Below are 19,897 nucleotides of genomic sequence, written 5' to 3' on the forward strand. Positions count from 1 at the left end.
GCACATAATCCCGGTCGTCATTGTCGCTTTCCCAGTGTGCCAAGCACCTCCAGGGTTTAAAATAGACTGGGATCAGAGAATTTAGAGTGCCAATTTCAGGGATTGAGAGTTGGAGGTTCGATTTAGCTTTTTCCTACAAATTCAAGGTTTCTTTTGGACTTTTTTCCACGTGGATACGCGCGCGGGCACGAGTACGTGAGACTGCACGCACCTACGCGCGCGGGGGGACGAGTACACACGGGGATGCACGTTGGTTTCGGGAGGTACGTAAGTGGGGAGGGTTGCCACGCGTGTTAAATCGCTAGTCCAACTTTCCTTTAAGAAGGTTGGTCTTTATGTACACTACAGGCATCAGCGCGTACACCGACGGCTAGATGCCCTCGACGTAGCCATGTGCTACGCCGACGGCAGCCCTCGGCGTACCGCCTCGGCGGCTAGTTCTCTCGGCACAGCTGTGCTCACCGTCGGCGTAGGCCTAGCCGTTGGCGTACGCCACCTACGCCGAGGGTCGTCCTAACCGTCGGTGTACACGCCGTCAGCGTACGCTCCCCGGCGTGCCGTCGCCGTTAACGGCGCGATCCATACGCCGAGGGCATCCCCCTCGGCATAGAGAGACGGCAGAGGCGACGTGGCGCACCAAGGCGCTCCGTAGCCAGAGGCTACGCCGAGAGCAACCCCCTCGGCACATAGTTTTAATTTTTTTAAATTTTAATTTATTTTACACCATTATTTTCTTTTTTTACTTGTTTATCTTTCACCCAAAACACTTTTAACTCTAAGTATATTTAATCTTAGATAAAATTACAATCATGGTTAAAATTCCCAGTCGGTCACCCATCCTCACACTACTCCAGGCTTGCACGCTTAACTTCTTGGTTCCATTCGAATGAGTTTCCATTACATAATTGACACATTGCTGATAATAATAGTATATCAACCCTATTAACCCTTGGACCGTGATGTCACATCTCTTTATTCTTAAATTCCAAATAATTACTTAAGTAAACAACAGTGAATATATAATTAATAATAATATTAAATTCAAATAACAATAAAATGATTTTTGGGGTCTTTTTTCTATTTAATATGGAATAATTAATATTTTTAAATCAAAAAATCAAAATTCCACAAATAATATGTCTAAATCGATTAGAAAAATGAGAGGAATCTAAATATAACATCCATATCATAATTTGAACCTAAAAATTAGAGGAATTCAAATATGACGTCCAGTTTGCCACTTGGCCAAAACAGTCCCCTCGGGAGATGCGAAATGGCCTGGTGCACCGTTCGCCAACACTTTAAATGTACAAAAATTAGCATATAAAGTGATGTGTTACATACCTAAAACCATTTTTTCGCGGAATTTATTGAGCGACAGAAAGTGTACCCCTAGTTCAAATCCGGTCAGTTTCCAGCAGATTCGGCGGGACACCGTAGAAAGCCGCAGGGATTCCCAGATACCTAGCGCGCACATATGGCATGTGATATGTGGTCCGGAGGCGGTGTCCTACCACTACACGGAGGTCTCGTGCAATACTAAAATGCGCCCCATGTAGCTGCTTCACAAAAAAAACCGTTTTGACACCTCGAAAATGAAAAAACCATCGCCCATGGGTCGGATTGGAAATCCGCTCCCGGGGCCTTGATTCCCATCCCAGGGACCACACATGTGCCAAATATGGCCTCGTTCCGACAAACTATGAGGTGTCACCGGTCGTTTCCTACTCATTTACCCTAAAAGCCATAGAACTTCGGACGTGATAACCCTATTTGTGAAGGTTTTTTCAAAATAATTGCCGTATCCTAATTCATTCTTTTGAAGTGGTTAGTAGGACACATAAAATGACGCCACGCGGCTCCGCGCGACTTTTTGACTTTGTTTACTTTGTCAACTGTGCAAAACGGGGCCGCCGGGACATGCGGTATGGCCATACCGGGCGCGCGGGTGCACCCGTCCGCCAACGCGCTTTTGAGCCGTGGCGGGAGTTTCCACATACAAATCCTGGATTTTACCAAGTGTTAGCCCATATATGCGGAAATCGTCAACACCGGGTAAATGCAAGGTTAGCCAAACCTTACATCACACTTGTACATATACTTTAGGGACAGATGCAAGTTTTCCAGCGATTTCGACGCTCGGTGGTCTGTATCTTGGGAAATCCTAGGGTGGGGACCACATAGATCTACCGCTATAGGGAGGGACCTAATGCTCACAGCCCAGGTGTTCCGTGGAGCCCAAATCCTGCTATCACCATGTCCTGGAACTGGAAGAACCCAAATTTGAAGTGGATGGGGATGGGGGAGAGAACTATTACTGGGTCCCGTGAAGACCGGAGGGAAGAAGAAGAATGAATGTGCATCCTGCACGCCTGAAGGGGATGCCCTATCACAATTTGTCTCTGCTGCTCTGATGGAACTATACGCTCTATCACTGTAGCAGCACCTGGTGGAGTCAAGAGTCTAGTACTCCTATCCTGGGCTCGTAGACTCATAGGCCCGTCTTGGAGGAACGGGTGGTTTGCCAAAATGTTCGCAAAATAGAAAGTTGGCCCGCAGAAGCGGGAAACCCTAGGGCGGGAATGGCCTCGGTTAGGGTTAGGGTTGGAGTTAGGGTTAGCAATGGACTTTTTTCCTTTGTTTTAGGGCATATGTACATCGATAGCAGATGTTGGGCCTAGTGGCTCCAGTTGACCCGTCTGCGAAGAGCGTCACTCGTTGGACCTACATATGCCATCTACGAATTCATAAAAAATAGAACTATTTTTACATAATTCATACTATTATAAATAATACAAACATAATATAAAGTAATATGAGAGAGAAAAAAATAAAAAAAATAAAAAAATATGCCGAGGGTTGCCGTCGGCATAGGAGGGGCATGCCCTATGCCGAGGGTGGCCCTCGGCGTCTTCGCTGACGCAGTGAGCGCGCGGTGACGGTGCGGGGTGAAGCGGGGGCGATGTCGATGCTATGCCGAGGGCCAGGTAGACGCCGACGACAGCCCTCGGCGTAGCCTCCTCTACGCCGACTGCATGCGTACGCCGACGGTCGTCGTTCGGAGATCACCGGGCGAGGCCGTACGCCGACGGCCCCGACATTTGGCCGTCGACGTACACTCTGGCCGTCGGCGTTGTTTGCCATTCCTGTAGTGGTAGTGCGTTCTCCACAAAATCAGATTTTGGGTGTTACGGAATTACGAAACCTTAGTATTGCCTCTAGAAATTAATTAAATATCCAAACAAAGTTTTATTTTGTCAGGCCTTAAAACGTGTTTGAAGACAACTTGTTTTCCAAAAACTTGCTATCCGAACAACCCCAGGAAAGGGAAACACGGGCCGTGTCGGTTTATCTCTCTCTTGGGGCTGTCATTACTAATGCTTCGGGTTCCTCGATCATGACCTAGCTGCTCATCCAGAGGCCGTGTCTGATCGAGTCGCCAATCGCCATGGACTGGTCCGGTCTTCCGTTGGACGTGCTGATCGAATTCGCGGTCCGCCTCACCGTGGTAGACTGGCTCAGTTTCGGCGCCGTCTGCACGGCGTGGAAACAAGCGGCGGAGACAGCCTCGAAAAGCGGGCTTCGCCCCAAGCAGGAGCCGCCGTGGCTCATGCTGGCGGGAGGCGGCACCGACCTGGCCGTCGCCGACTTCATCTCCCTCCAGGACGGTCGCTGCCGTTCCATCGCGCTGCCCAAAGGCCCCGAACCAGCCATCCAGAAGCGCGCATGGTTCGGCTCCGCCAACGGCTGGCTCGTGACCGTCGACGACGAGTGCGCTCTCCATCTCCTGAACCCCATAACGGGTGCCCAGCTCCCGCTGCCATCCATTTCCACCATGGGCTACTTTCAGGTCCTCCCGAGAAATGAATGCAACAATGCGTTCCGGGTTCTGTACGACAGCCGGTCGTTACTTCGGCTCCACTGCCCGGGGCTCGACCTGGGGCACTTACCGGAGTCGCCATGTGAGCTTCCAGCAGACAACTTCTTGGTGGGCTTCGTCCGCAGAGCTGTGCCTTGGTGGGACCCCGTCATCGGCGAGTACTTCGTCATGATGATCCATGGCCCCGAGAACAAGCTTGCGTTTGCCCGTGAGAGGGACGCGATATGGGTCGTATTGCCATCGACGGACCATTACAACGACGCAATTCTTTACCGGGGCCTCTTCTACACGGTGACCAACTGCGGCTTGGTTCAGGTCTGGGAGCCTGACGGCGCGACATTTAGGCCAAGGCTGGTTGTTCCCGAGCAGGCAGGAAGCTACGAGTTGGAGTGCTACCCCTACCTAAGGAATTACTTAGCGGAGACACAGGATGGCCACCTAATGCTCATATGGAGGGAATCCAGCTATTGTCGGGAGACCGACAGCGACGACGAAGAAAATTACGATGCTCCTATCGACAACGATGCTCGTATGCACGATCATGACGACGGCTACAACTCCCCCGATAGGAGCTACAACAAGCATTGTGGCGAAACGATCCAACAAGCTAATCCGACTATAGGGTTCCAAGTATTTGTCCTCGACGAGTGCCCCGGAGGAAGCGAGTGGAGACAGATGCATGACTTCGGTGGGGCGACGCTTTTCATTGGTTACAACTCCACAGTGTTCTTCCCCAATGACGGGACATCTGGATTGCTCGCAGATTGCATATATTTTACGGATGACTATTATGGCTACTCTTGGCGCCGTATGCACAAGCCGTGCGACATGGGAGTATTTGACATGAAGACAAGCCTGGTGAAGCCGATACATTTGTTCAACGATGAACACTCCAAAAGCTGGCCTCCACCAGTATGGATTACACCTTGTATTTGAATCATGTTGCTGTTGGATAATTAGGTATAATTTTCATGATTAATTTTAGAATATTAAGCATGACGACAGTAACTACTAACATGTGAAACTCGAACATACTAGATGCATTAATTAACATGAATAGTAGCAGGGCAAACAGTACAATATCCATCGCTAAATAGATCGAGATATGTCGCACGTACCGATCTGGTGGAGGTGGCGGTGGAGGTGTAGCAGATGATGTCGCAGCAGTAACGTTGTTGATGGTAACGTTGTTGACGACGGGAACGATGGGTCGAAGTAGACGGCGTTGAAGACGACGGTAGGCAGCACCGCCCAACTTGGACGGAAGGCGACCCGTGATGAAGAGCTTGAGCAGTCACGCAGAGCGCTTCCCAAAAACCTAATTCGCCCTCTCCCGTACAGGATCGCAAAGGCAAGCCGTTCCGGAGACCTTCTCTCCCGTTCGCCGGTGCACAGCGGCGGGCGGGATGGAGTAGGCTACGATGGCGACGCAAGCAAAGAGAGGTGGAAACCCTAACTCGTGTATTAAATTGATTTCTGCGGCAGCCGGACAGGAGATTATATAGGCTCAGAAAACCCTAGGCAATGTGGGGCACGCCCACGTCGCGCGCACGTTCGAGTCAGTTACAGATATCCCACTGTCCGACCCGAACCGACTAACTGTGACGCGTCCATCTAGGACTCTATTCGTTTTCCTGAACCGCAAAAAGAAATGAAAGTCTCGGATCGAGGCTCAATCCACTCACCACGAGCGCGCGTCGCATCGCGTCATGTCGTGTTGAGTCGAGCGAGCGAGGAGGTGGAGGAGGAGCGCGCGTGTACCACTCCTATTCTTACTCACTTACTAGTGGTGGAACAACTTACCTTATAAGATGGTCTAACTTTCTCCCAACTTTCCATGTGGGTCTAAACTTCCCACCTCTTGTCACTCCCTAGTGAGATGCCACCAACTTGGACTTAAACTCACAAGGCTGCAACTATGTGGGCTTTGAGATTTATGGCAAAGCTGAAATACTACATGGGCCAAATTGATTTAGCCCATTTATTTCAACAATCAGCCACCAGATCTCAAATCTCTATTTACATATTTACCAATACTCGCTACTTGTTTATATACCAGTGTTTCAGCGGAGACTATTAAGCCTTGAATTCCAAGTTTTACGTGAACAGGGTTTCACTCAAAGTCATAACCAGTACATGGCTGCCAGTAGCCTACCCCGCGGGTGAAGCATATGCGTCATACTTCGTGGTCTCTTCATGAGTTTACTGGAGATCACCCAAATCTCATAAATTGCGACGTTTAACAATCAGACTCATATATGTGTGTTATTTCAAGAATGCTCTTTAGGACAACATCTTTGCTAAAATAGCCAACATAAACACATTAAGGCTTGTTGGCAACCTGTCTTACAGCAATTGAGAGTTGTCCATCTTCACATAGAGAGGGTTACATAATACTCTACTCAATTAAACCACTAGTTTGTTCTTCTCAGGTCCTAATTCACGGGATATCCGATCACAAAGGTTGGGTTACCACTATGGTATAACATCAACGGGTCTCAAACCCATCTCCCTCGATGCACTTTCTATCATAGTACGTGATAGTCCCTTTGTAAAGGGATCTGCCAGGTTTTTATCTGTTTGAATATACGTAACAGTTATTACACCGGAGTTTCGCAATTTCCTGACAGACTTCAAACGTCTCTTTACGTGTCTTGATGACTTCGTGTTATCCTTAGAATTGTTCACTTTGACAATTACGGTTTGATTGTCACAATTCAGAAGGATTTCCGGAAACAGGTTTTTCAACCACAGGCAAGTCCATCAAGAGCTCACGTAACCATTCTGATTCAACAGTAGTTGTGTCTAAAGCAGTTAGTTCTGCTTCCATAGTTGACCTCGTCAATATGGTTTGTTTGCAAGATCTTCATGACACTGCGCCACCTCCAAAGGTAAATACATACCCACTTGTGGCGTACAGATCAGCTACATCTGAGATTCAATTCGAATCACTATATCCTTCAAGCACAGCTAGGTGTCCTGAATAGTGAATCCCATAACTCATTGTACCACATAGGTAGTGCATGACCCTATCAAGTACATGTCAATGATCAGTACCCGGGTTTGACATGAACCTATGATACGCGTACAACACGCGTCCGTTGGGAACCCCAAGAGGAAGATGTGATGCGTACAGCGGCAAGTTTTCCCTCAGTATGAAACCAAGGTTTATCGAACCAGTAGGAGCCAAGAAGCACGTCGAAGGTTGATGGCGGCGGAGTGTAGTGCGGCGCAACACCAGGGATTCCGGCGCCAACGTGGAACCTGCACAGCACAACCAAAGTACTTTGCCCCAACGTAACAGTGAGGTTGTCAATCTCACCGGCTTGCTGTAACAAAGGATTAGATGTATAGTGTGGATGATGATTGTTTGCGTAAAACGAGAACAAGTATTGCAGTAGATTGTATTCGATTAAAAGAATGGACCGGGGTCCACAGTTCACTAGAGGTGTCTCTCCCATAAGATAAATAGCATGTTGGGTGAACAAATTACAGTTGGGCAATTGACAAATAGAGAGGGCATGACCATGCACATACATGATATGATGAGTATAGTGAGATTTAATTGGGCATTACGACAAAGTACATAGACCGCTATCCAGCATGCATCTATGCCTAAAAAGTCCACCTTCAGGTTATCATCCGAACCCCTTCCAGTATTAAGTTGCAAACAACAGACAATTGCATTAACTATGGTGCGTAATGTAATCAATAACTACATCCTCGGACATAGCATCGATGTTTTATCCCTAGTGGCAACAGCACATCCACAACCTTAGAACTTTCGTCACACGTCCTTGCATTTAATGGAGGCATGAACCCACTATCGAGCATAAATACTCCCTCTTGGAGTTACTAGCAAAAACTTGGCCAGAGCATCTACTAACAACGGAGAGCATGCAAGATCATAAACAACACATAGGTAATAAATTGATAATCAACATAACATAGTATTTTCTATCCATCGGATCCTAACAAACACAACATATAGCATTACAGATAGATGATCTTGATCATGTTAGGCAGCTCACAAGACCCGACAATGAAGCACAATTAGGAGAAGACGACCATCTAGCTACTGCTATGGACCCATAGTCCAGGGGTGAACTACTCACTCATCACTCCGGAGGCGGCCATGGCGGTGAAGAGTCCTCCGGGAGACGATTCCCCTCTCCGGCAGGGTGCCGGAGGCCTCCTGAATCCCCCGAGATGGGATTGGCGGCGGCGGCGTCTCTGGAAGGTTTTCCGTATCGTGGCTCTCGGTACTGGGGGTTTCGCGACGAAGGCTTTAAGTAGGCGGAGGAGATAGGTTAGGGGGCCGCATGAGGGCCCCACACAACAGGCCGGCGCGGCCAAGGCTTGGGTCGCGCCGCCCTGGTGTGTCGCCACCTCGTGGCCCCACTTCGTATCATCTTCGGTCTTCTGGAAGCTTCGTGTGAAAATAGGCCCCTGGGCGTTGATTTCGTCCAATTCCGAGAATATTTCCTTACTAGGATTTCTGAAACCAAAAATAGCAGAAACAAAGAATCGGCTCTTCGGCATCTCGTTAATAGGTTAGTGCCGGAAAATGCATAAATATGACATAAAGTATGCATAAAACATGTAGGTATCATCAATAATGTGGCATGGAACATAAGAAATTATCGATACGTCGGAGACGTATCAGCATCCCCAAGCTTAGTTCCTACTCGTCCCGAGTAGGTAAACGATAACAAAGATAATTTCTGGAGTGACATGCCATCATAACCTCGATCATACTATTGTAAGCATATGTAATGAATGCAGCGATCAAAACAATTTTAAATGACATGAGTAAACAAATGAATCATAAAGCAAAGACTTTTCATGAATAGTACTTTCAAGACAAGCATCAATAAGTCTTGCATAAGAGTTAACTCATAAAGCAATAATTCAAAGTAGAGGTATTGAAGCAACATAAAGGAAGATTAAGTTTCAGCGGTTGCTTTCAACTTATAACATGTGTATCTCATGGATATTGTCAATGTAAAGTAATATAACAAGTGCAATATGTAAGTATGTAGGAATCAATGCACAGTTCACACAAGTGTTTGCTTCTTGAGGTGGAGAGAGATAGGTGAACTGACTTAACATAAAAGTAAAATAAAGGCCCTTCGCAGAGGGAAACATTGATTGCTATATTTGTGCTAGAGCTTTGGTTTTGAAAACAAGAAACAATTTTGTCAACGGTAGTAATAAAGCATATGTGTTATGTAAATTATATCTTACAAGTTGCAAGCCTCATGCATAGTATACTAATAGTGTCCGCACCTTGTCCTAATTAGCTCGGATTACCGGGATTATCATCGCAATACATATGTTTTAACCAAGTGTCACAAAGGGGTACCTCTATGCCGCCTGTACAAAGGTCTAAGGAGAAAGCTCGCATTGGATTTCTCGCTTTTGATTATTCTCAACTTAGACATCCATACCGGGACAACATAGACAACAGATAATTGACTCCTCTTTAATGCATAAGCATGTAGCAACAATTAATGTTCTCATATGAGATTGAGGATATTTGTCCAAAACTGAAACTTCCACCATGATTCATGGCTTTAGTTAGCGGCCCAATGTTCTTCTCTAACATTATGCATGATCTAACCATTGAATAAGTGGTAAATCTCCCTTACTTCAGACAAGACGGACATGCATAGCAACTCACATGATATTCAACAAAGAGTAGTTGATGGCGTCCCCAGGAACATGGTTATCGCACAGCAAGCAACTTAATAAGAGATAAAGTGCATAAGTACATATTCAATGCCACAATAGTTTTTAGGCTATTTGTCCCATGAGCTATATATTGCAAAGGTAGAGGATAGAAATTTTAAAGGTAGCACTCAAGCAATTTACTTTGGAATGGCTGAGAAATACCATGTAGTAGGTAGGTATGGTGGACACAAATGGCATATTGGCTGGCTCAAGGATGCATGAGAAGTATTCCCTCTCGATACAAGGTTTAGGATAGCAAGGCTATTTGAAACAAACACAAGGATGAACCGGTGCAGAAAAACTCACATAAAAGACATATTATAAACATTATAAGACTCTACACCGTCTTCCTTGTTGTTCAATCCTTACTAGAAATTATCTAGACTTTAGAGAGACCAATTATGCAAACCAAATTTTAGCAAGCTCTATGTATTTCTTCATTAATAGGTGCAAAGTATATGATGCAAGAGCTTAAACATGAGCACAACAATTGCCAAGTATCAAATTATCCAACACATTTTACCAATTACTACATGTAGCATTTCCCGTTTCCAACCATATAACAATTTAACGAAGAAGATTCAACCTTCACCATGAATACTATGAGTAAAGCCTAAGGACATATTTGTCCATATGCAACAGCGGAGCGTGTCTCTCTCCCACACAAAGAATGCTAGGATCCATTTTATTCAAACAAAAACAAAAACAAACCGACGCTCCAAGCAAAGTGCATAAGATGTGATGGAATAAAAATATAGTTTCACTAGAGGAACCTGATAATGTTGTCGATGAAGAAGGGGATGCCTTAGGCATCCCCAAGCTTAGACGCTTGAGTCTTCTTGAAATATGCAGGGGTGAACCACCGGGGCATCCCCAAGCTTAGAGCTTTCACTCTCCTTGATCATATTGTATCATCCTCCTCTCTTGATCCTTGAAAACTTCCTCCACACCAAACTCAAAACAACTCATTAGAGGGTTAGTGCACAATCAAAATTTACATGTTCAGAGGTGACATAATCATTCTTAACACTTCTGGACATTTCACAAAGCTACTGAAAGTTAATGGAATTGAAAAATCCATCAAGCATATGAAAACAGACAATGCGAAATAAAAGGCAGAATCTGTCAAAACAGAACAGTTCGTAAAGACGAATTTTATTGAGGCACCAGACTCGCTCAAATGAAAATGCTCAAATTGAATGAAAGTTGCGTACATATCTGAGGATCACTCGTGTAAATCGGCATAATTTTCTGAGTTAACTACAGAGAATTTTTCCCAAATTCGTGACAGCAAAGAAATCTGTTTCTGCGCAGTAATCCAAATCTAGTATGAACCTTACTATCAACGACTTTACTTGGCACAACAATGCAAAAAAAATAAGATAAGGAGAGGTTGCTACAGTAGTAACAACTTCCAAGACTCAAATATAAAATAAAAGTGCAGTAGTAAAATCATGGGTTGTCTCCCATAAGCGCTTTTCTTTAACGCCTTTCAGCTAGGCGCAGAAAGTGTATATCAAGTATTATCAAGAGACGAAGTATCAACATCATAATTTGTTCTAATAATAGAATCAAAAGGTAACTTCATTCTCTTTCTAGGGAAGTGTTCCATACCTTTCTTGAGAGGAAATTTATATTTAATATTACCTTCCTTCATATCAATGATAGCACCAACAGTTCGAAGAAAAGGTCTTCCCAATATAATGGGACAAGATGCATTGCATTCAATATCCAAGACAACAAAATCAACGGGAACAAGGTTATTGTTAACGGTAATGTGAACATTATCAACTCTCCCCAAAGGTTTCTTTGTAGAATTATCAGCAAGATTAACATCCAAATAACAATTTTTCAATGGTGGCAAGTCAAGCATATTATAAATTTTCTTAGGCATAACGGAAATACTTGAACCAAGATCACATAAAGCATTACAATCAAAGTCATTTACCTTCATATTAATGATGGGCTCCCAACCATCCTCTAGCTTCCTAGAAATAGAAGCTTCGCGTTCTAATTTCTCTTCTCTAGCTTTTATGAGAGCATTTGTAATATGTTTCGTGAAAGCCAAATTTATAGCACTAGCATTAGGACTCTTAGCAAGTTTTTGTAAGAACTTTATAACTTCAGAGATGTGGATATCATCAAAATCCAAACCATTATAATCTAAAGCAATGGGATCATCATCCCCAATGTTGGAAAAAATTTCAGCAGTTTTATCACAGTGCGCTTTCAGCTTTAGCAGCTTTGTGCAGTTTTTCGCGCTTTGCATTAGAAGTGGAAACATTGCCAACACCAATTCTTTTACCATTATTAGTAGGAGGTGCAGCAACATGTGGAGCATTAGCATTGCTAGTGGTGGTAATAGTCCAAACTTTAGCTATATTATCCTCTTTAGCATTTTCTTCTTTTTCCCACCTAGCACGCAATTCGGCCATCAATCTTATATCCTCATTAATTCTAACTTGGATGGAATTTGCTGTAGTAACAATTTTATTATTATGATTTTCATTAGGCATAACTTTCGATTTCAAAAGATCAACATCAGCAGCAAGACTATCGACTTTAGAAGCAAGTATATCGATTTTCCCAAGCTTTTCTTCAACAGATTTGTTAAAAGCAGTTTGTGTACTAATAAATTCTTTAAGCATGGATTCAAGTACAGGGGGTGTATTCCTATTATTGTTGTAAGAATTCCCATAAGAATTACCATAACCGTTACCATTATTATAAGGATATGGCCTATAGTTGTTACTAGAATTGTTCTGATAAGCATTGTTGTTGAAATTATTATTTTTAATGAAGTTTACATCAACATGTTCTTCTTGAGCAACCAATGAAGCTAAAAGAACATTATTAGGATCCACATTAGTCCTACCATTCACAAGCATAGACATAATATCATCAATCTTATCACTCAAGGAAGAGGTTTCTTCGACAGAATTTACCTTCTTACCTTGTGGAGCTCTTTCCGTGTGCCATTCAGAGTAATTAATCATCATATTATCAAGAAGCTTTGTTGCTTCGCCAAGAGTGATGGACATAAAGGTACCTCCAGCAGCTGAATCCAATAGGTTCCGCGAAGAAAAATTCAGTCCTGCATAAAAGGTTTGGATGATCATCCAAGTAGTCAGTCCATGGGTTGGGCAATTTTGAACCAAAGATTTCATTCTTTCCCAAGCTTGTGCAACATGCTCATTATCCAATTGTTTAAAATTCATTATGCTACTCCTCAAAGATATAATTTTAGCAGGGGGATAATATCTACCAATAAAAGCATCCTTGCATTTAGTCCATGAATCAATACTATTCTTAGGCAGAGATAGCAACCAATCTTTAGCTCTTCCTCTTAATGAGAAATTAAACAATTTTAATTTTATAATATCACCATCTACATCTTTATACTTTTTCATTTCACATAATTCAACAAAATTATTGAGATGGGCAGCAGCATCATCAGAACTAACACCAGAAAATTGCTCTCGCGATTCAGTAAAGCAGGTTTAATTTCAAAGAATTCTGCTGTAGTAGCAGGTGGAGCAATAGGTGTGCATAAGAAATCATTATTATTTGTGGTTGTGAAGTCGCACAACTTAGTATTTTCAGGAGTACCCATTTTAGCAATAGTAAATAAAGCAAACTAGATAAAGTAAATGCAAGTAACTAATTTTTTTGTGTTTTTGATATAGAGTGCAAGACAGTAAATAAAGTAAAACTAGCAACTATTTTTTTTGTGTTTTGATTTAGTGCAGCAAACAAGAAAGTAAATAAAGTAAAGCAAGACAAAAACAAAGTAAAGAGATTGGATGTGGAGACTCCCCTTGCAGCGTGTCTTGATCTCCCCGGCAACGGCGCCAGAAAAAGAGCTTGATACGCGTACAACACGCGTCCGTTGGAAACCCCAAGAGGAAGGTGTGATGCATACAATGGCAAGTTTTCCCTCAGTAAGAAACCAAGGTTTATCGAACCAGTAGGAGCCAAGAAGCACGTCTAAGGTTGATGGCGGCGGAGTCTAGTGCGGCGCAACACCAGGGATTCCGGCGCCAACGTGGAACCTGCACAGCACAACCAAAGTACTTTGCCCCAACGTAACAGTGAGGTTGTCAATCTCACCGGCTTGCTGTAACAAAGGATTAGATGTATAGTGTGGATGATGATTGTTTGCAGAAAATAGTAGAACAAGTATTGCGTTGATTTCGTCCAATTCCGAGAATATTTCCTTACTAGGATTTCTGAAACCAAAAACAGCAGAAAACAGCAACTGGCTCTTCGGCATCTCGTTAATAGGTTAGTGCCGGAAAATGCATAAATATGACATAAAGTATGCATAAAACATGTAGGTATCATCAATAACGTGGCATGGAACATAAGAAATTATCGATACGTCAGAGACGTATCAACCTACTCAACTTGCTAACAACAAAAGAGATGTCGGGTCTAGTCGCGCTCGCTAAGTACATGAGTGAGCCAACAATCTGAGAATATCTCAATTGATCTATCGCAATCCTCCGGTTCTTTCGCAGTGTCACACTTGGATCATTAGATGATGGAGAAGACTTGCTATCAATATAGCCGAACCGGTTCAAGATCTTCTCAACATATTGGGATTGCGTTAGAGTAATCCCACTCTCGTTTTTAATCAGCTTGATGGTCAGAATCACATCAGCTTCTCCCTGATCTTTCATATCAAAGCTCTTTGATAAGAAGGACTTGACCTCGTATATTACTTTCATGTTTGTACCAACGATCAGAATATCATCCACATACAAACATAGTATAACACCTTCACTCCCACCATGGCGATAGTAAACGCACTTGTCAGCCTCATTAACAACAAAGCCTACAAAAGTTAAAGTTCTGTCAAACTTCTCATGCCATTGCTTAGGTGTTTGTTTTAGGCCATATAAAGATTTCAGTAACTTGCACACCTTTCTTTCTTCACCTTTTACTACAAACCCATTAGGCTGATCCATATAAATTTCCTCTTCCAACTCTCCATTAAGGAGAGCTATCTTTACGTCCATTTGATGAATGATAAGACCATAGGAGGCAGCCATGGATAGTAGTACTCGAATGGTGGTAAGTCTAGCGACAGGTGAATAGGTGTCGAAGTAATCTTCGCCTTCTCTCTGTGTGTAGCCTTTCGCTACAAGCCGCGCCTTGTACTTCTCAATACTACCATCAGGTCTTAGCTTCTTCTTGAACACCCATTTGCAGCCCACTGGCTTACATCCATGGGGTCGTTCTGATAGCTCTCAAGTTCCACTAGAAAGAATCGAGTCCATCTCATTATGGACAGCTTGTTTCCAGTCATCTCCATCTGGAGATGCATATGCCTCTGCAAGGGACGTGGGAGTATCATCCACAAGGTACACAATGAAATCGTCACCAAAGGATTTTTCAATCCTCCGTCTCTTGCTCCGTTTAAAAGCTTCATTGTCATCCTTCTCAGTAACATTCTCATGCAATTGTTCAAAATACTCATTAGATGTACTAGATTTAGGAATTATCTCAGTAGAAATTCTAGCAATGATATGCATATCTTTCATAGGAAACATATTCTCAAAGAATGTTGCATCACGAGATTCCATAATAGTATCAACATGCATATCTGGTACCTCAGATTGAACTATTAAAAATCTATGGCCTACATCAGTGGATCATAACCTAGAAAAATACAATCCACTGTCTTTGGTCCGAGTTTGCATTTCTTAGTAATTGGAATATTGACTTTCGCCAAACATCCCCATGTGCGCAAATACGAAAGTGATGGTTTTCTCCCAGACCATTCCTCGTAAGGGGTTTTATCTTTATTCTTGTTAGGAACTCTATTCAGGACATGACATGAAGTCAACAAAGCCTCCCCCACCATGCCTTTGATAAACCAGCAGTGGCTAACATGGAATTCACCAAGTTAGTCAGCGTGCGGTTTTTCCTCTCGGCAACCCCGTTTGATTGGGGCGAGTAGGGAGGCGTCCTCTCATGAATAACGCCATGTTCCTCACAGAATTCATCGAAGATTTTAAGAAAATATTCACCACCACGATCCGACCTAAGACGCTTGATATTTATCTCTAGTTGATGTTCAACTTCATCCTTATTACGTTTAAAGTAGTCTAAAGCTTCATCTTTAGTTCGCAACAAATAAACATAGCAAAATCTAGTCGCATCATCAATCAATGTCATGAAATATCTCTTTCCACCATTTGTCGACACACCATTCATCTCGCATATATCAGAATGTATGAGTTCTAGAGGTGCCAAGTTTCTCTCCTCGGCCGCCTTGTGGGGCTTCCGAGGTTGCTTTGATTGCACACAACTATGGCACTTAGAACCTTTGGCAATGGTGAAATTTGGAATTAAACTCAAACTGGATAGCCGAGACATTAAACCAAAATTAATGTGACATAAACGAGAATACAAACACTGGTATCATCACTAACATTGCCACAAATATGGTTCACACACTTATTACTGAAATCAGAAAGTGAAAAACGGAACAAGCCTTCGCACTCATAGCTTTTACCAATAAATTGTCCAGACTTGGAAACAACTACTTTATTCGATTCTAAAACAACCTTAAACACATCTCTGCAAAGAAGGAGCCGCTAACGAGATTCTTGTTCATATTAGGGACATACTGCACGTTCCTCAGCTGCACAATCTTCCCCGAAGTGAACGTCAGATCTACCGTGCCAACACCACGAACAGAAGCATGTGACCCATTCCCCATTAAGACAGAAGAATCATGGGCGACCTGATAAGAAGTGAACATGGATTTGTTAGCACACACATGAACATTAGCACCCGTATCGATCCACCAACATGGAGATTGAAATACCGAAAGAACAGTAAAGAGATTACAGTACCCATCAGCATTGCTAGCGGTTACCGTGTTGACTTTCTTCGCCTTTTTCCTGCGGTCTGCCCTCTCTGGATAGTCCTTAGAATAATGGCCAGCCTCTCCACAGGTAAAGCAACTCAGATCTGCTTTGTTTATCATCTTCTTCTTCTTGAAGGTTGTAGTCTTCATAGGCTTATAGGAGAGCTTGTTATTCCCTTTGTTCTTGTTGTAGGGTTTGTTCTGCATCATGTTGGCGCTAGACTGACCCTCTCTTTTCTCAGTAGTATCCTTAGCCCGAGCTTTCTCCTCAACATCAAGAGACGCTATCAGATTTTCAACTGATATCTCCTGTCTCTTGTGTTTGAGAGTTGTGGCAAAGTTCCTCCATGAAGAGGGTAACTTAGCGATAATTCATCCAGCCACAAACTTATCACGTAAGGCACACTAAAGGAGTTCAAGCTCTTTCGCAAAGCACTGTATCTCATGAGCTTGTTCGACTACAGAACGGTTGTTTACCATCCTGATGCCATGGAAGCTCTCCATGATTTACAGTTTACTGCCTGCATCGGTTGCACCGAATTTAGCATTCAATGCATCCCAGAGCTCTTTACGTTATATGCATATACACATCACCCAGACGGTCAGCAAGAATACTCAGAACGCATCCAACGAAGAGAGCATTGTCTTCCTTGAACTTGTTCTGATCTTGGTCAGATATAGTTCCTTCAGGTAAGCCATTACTAACTTGGAATACTTTCAGATGAGTAAGCCAGAGTGTGGCCTTAATCTTCCACCTCTTAAAGTGCACATCGGTAAATATCCGGTCTCAGTGCATCAGCAAAACCAGCCATAGTTAACTCAGGAAATTTTCTACAATTAGGTTTTTGGATTGTTGGATACTTAGGCACAATTTCCATGATTAATTCCAGAATATTAAGCATGACGATAGTAACTACTATCATGTAAAACTCGAACATACTAGATGCATTAATCAACATGAATAGTAGCAGGGCAAACGGTACAACATCCATTGCTAAATAGATCGAGATATGTCGCACGTACCGATCTGGTGGAGGTGGCGGTGGAGGTGTAGCAGATGATATCGCAGCAGTAACGTTGTTAATGACAATGACAGGTCGAAGTAGACGGCGTTGAAGACGATGGTAGGCAGCATCGCCCGACTTGGACGGAAGGCGACCTGTGATGAAGAGCTTGAGCAGTCGCGCAGAGCGCTTCCCAAAAACCTAATTTGCCCTCTCCCGTACAGGATCGCAAAGGCGAGCGGTTCCGGAGACCTGCTCTCCCGTTCACTGGTGCACGCCGGCGGGCGGGCGGCGCAAGCAGAGAGAGAGGTGGAAACCCTAACTCGTGTATTAGATTGATTTCTACGGTCCGGGCAAGAGATTATATAGGCTCAGGAAACCCTAGGCAACGTGGGGCACACCCAGGTCACACGCACGTTCGAGTCGGTTACTTTTCCTGAACTGCAAAGAGAAAGGAAAGTCTCGGCTCGAGGCTCAATCCACTCACCACGAGCGCGTCGTGTCGTGTCGTGTCGTGTCGAGTCGAGCGAGCGAGGAGGAGGAGGAGGAGCGCGCGTGTACCACTCCTATTATTACTCACTTACTAGTAGTGGAACAACCCACCTTATAAGGTGGTCTAACTTCCTCCCAACTTTCCATGTGGGACTAAACTTCCCACCTCTTGCCACTCCCTAGTGAGCTGCCACCAACTTGGGCTCAAACTCACAAGGCTGCCACTATGTGGGCTTTGAGATTTATGGCAAAGCTGAAATACTACATGGGCCAAATTGATTTAGCCCATTATTTCAACAGTTGCTCCACCCAAAACCCTTCCCTGCCGCTCTCCTCCCGGGCGGCGGCGGAGGCCCCCTTCCGCGCGACCGCAGCGGCCCCTCATCCCCTGCCCTTAGGCTGCCATTGCTGCCGTCTCTGGTGGCGGTGGCGGCGCCCCTCCCGTCGAAGGACGAAGGGGTGGAGAGGGCTCCGCGGCGGTGCTTCATGGAAGGCGGTGGGGCGCCCGCTGAGGACGCTGGGTCGCACGGCTGCGGTGGTCATGGCCTGATGCACTTCGTCGGTCGTCATGGAGGAATGGGCCGTTGGAGCGAGGCGGCGTTCGCCCCCGGCGGCGGTTCGGTGGTGGTGGCGAGCTGGGCCTGATTTGGGCCCTCTTGGCCCCAATCGACGCAGGATCCATGGCTTCGTTCAAGCCATCGTCGCTGCTCCATGCCGCCTTATTCTCTGGTGATCCGGTAGGAATGATTGGCGGCGTGGGGGCTGCTGGTCTAGCCATAATGGTGGCGGTCCTCGGGTTTCTCTCATGGCAAGATGAAGACCTGTCGGAGGCCTGTCGGTCCTGATCTGGCTAGTGTGATGAGTTCCGGAAAGCTCCACCGGTGAATGGAACATTGCATCATTTTCCCGAAGTTTGCTGGATCGGGTGGTATTCGGTCGCTCGCACTCATGCTTTTATTCCGACCGTTTGGTTCTAGAGGGAGCGGCGGGAAGCTCTGTTCTGTGTTGACATCAAGTGACATTTTTGTCCATGGTGAAGTCAGAAGAAGGGAATAGCATGAAGGAAGGATTGGAGGACTAGCTAAGGGAGGTTTAAGTCTCCGCGATATTGAGGGACTTGCTTGGTGTTCCGGACTCCGCAGCAGTGGTATGAAACTGGGGGCGGCAGCACAGGTGAAATTCAGAGTCATACCTTTCAGGATGAAAACTCAAGGTCTGCTCTTAATTGGTTGTGCCTGGCATTAACCTTGTTGGAGACATTGTTTTGAGAGCGGAGACTATCTTTTGGGTGAAAACTTAAGATCTTTCGTCAGGCAACGACGACGCTGGTGCACCGTTCCCTTCTTGGAGGCGTCGCTTTTGGAGAGACTGTATTTCATGTTTTGCCTTGGTGGTGGATGTATTGCTGTTGCTAGGCCTGGGATGCTGTAGCGGGACTTTTGTTCCTTAGTTTTCTTTTCTCTTTTTTAGCTGTGTGCATCCATACTATCATTAGGGTGTTTCGTTGTTGCAGAAGCTAGGTGTAATTTGTATCTTTTGATATTATATTAATATATTCCTTTTATCAAACTTTTTTTAATCATGTTAAATGAGGTTGAGTAAACTCCACTCAGTCGCCCTAGTTGATATATGGGGCCAACGATACCCAATTTAAGGCATCTTCTTGGTCCATGATGCAAGACTACCATCTTTAGTCCGTCGAGAAACCTATACATTTTTTTTGTTTTGTTTACATAGACACTGTGATGCACTCTAGCCTCGAAGGGATGGCCCCATCTTCACGTATTTGATGGTGTGCGGCAATGAACGCGAAGAACACGCAGGGGGAAACCCTATACATCACTCAGTGCGGGCGCTAATAGTGCACACACACAACTAATGAGTGAGTTGGGACGGCCCAGTAACACA

The 19,897-nt window shown here is 44.5% G+C and overlaps 1 protein-coding gene across 1 annotated transcript; it reads left to right on the forward strand.

Moving 5' to 3' along the window:
• The first annotated feature begins 3,448 nt into the window (after positions 1-3,448).
• Positions 3,449-18,634, forward strand: LOC127339790 (F-box protein SKIP23-like). Its single transcript, XM_051365605.1, has 2 exons — positions 3,449-4,792; positions 18,290-18,634. Exons 1-2 carry the CDS (start codon positions 3,449-3,451, stop codon positions 18,632-18,634), a joined length of 1,689 nt encoding a protein of 562 aa, XP_051221565.1.
• The last annotated feature ends 1,263 nt before the right edge of the window (positions 18,635-19,897 follow it).

This window comes from Lolium perenne, chromosome 3 (assembly GCF_019359855.2).
Source record: "Lolium perenne isolate Kyuss_39 chromosome 3, Kyuss_2.0, whole genome shotgun sequence".
Classification (NCBI taxonomy): domain Eukaryota; kingdom Viridiplantae; phylum Streptophyta; class Magnoliopsida; order Poales; family Poaceae; genus Lolium; species Lolium perenne.

Coding starts and splice junctions, on each gene's coding strand:
- LOC127339790 (XM_051365605.1), top strand. CDS start 3,449: ATGGACTGGTCCGGTCTTCCGTTGGACGTGCTGATCGAATTCGCGGTC. Junction 4,793..18,289: donor CCAAAAGCTGGCCTCCACCA/GTATGGATTACA, acceptor TTATTTCAACAG/TTGCTCCACCCAAAACCCTT.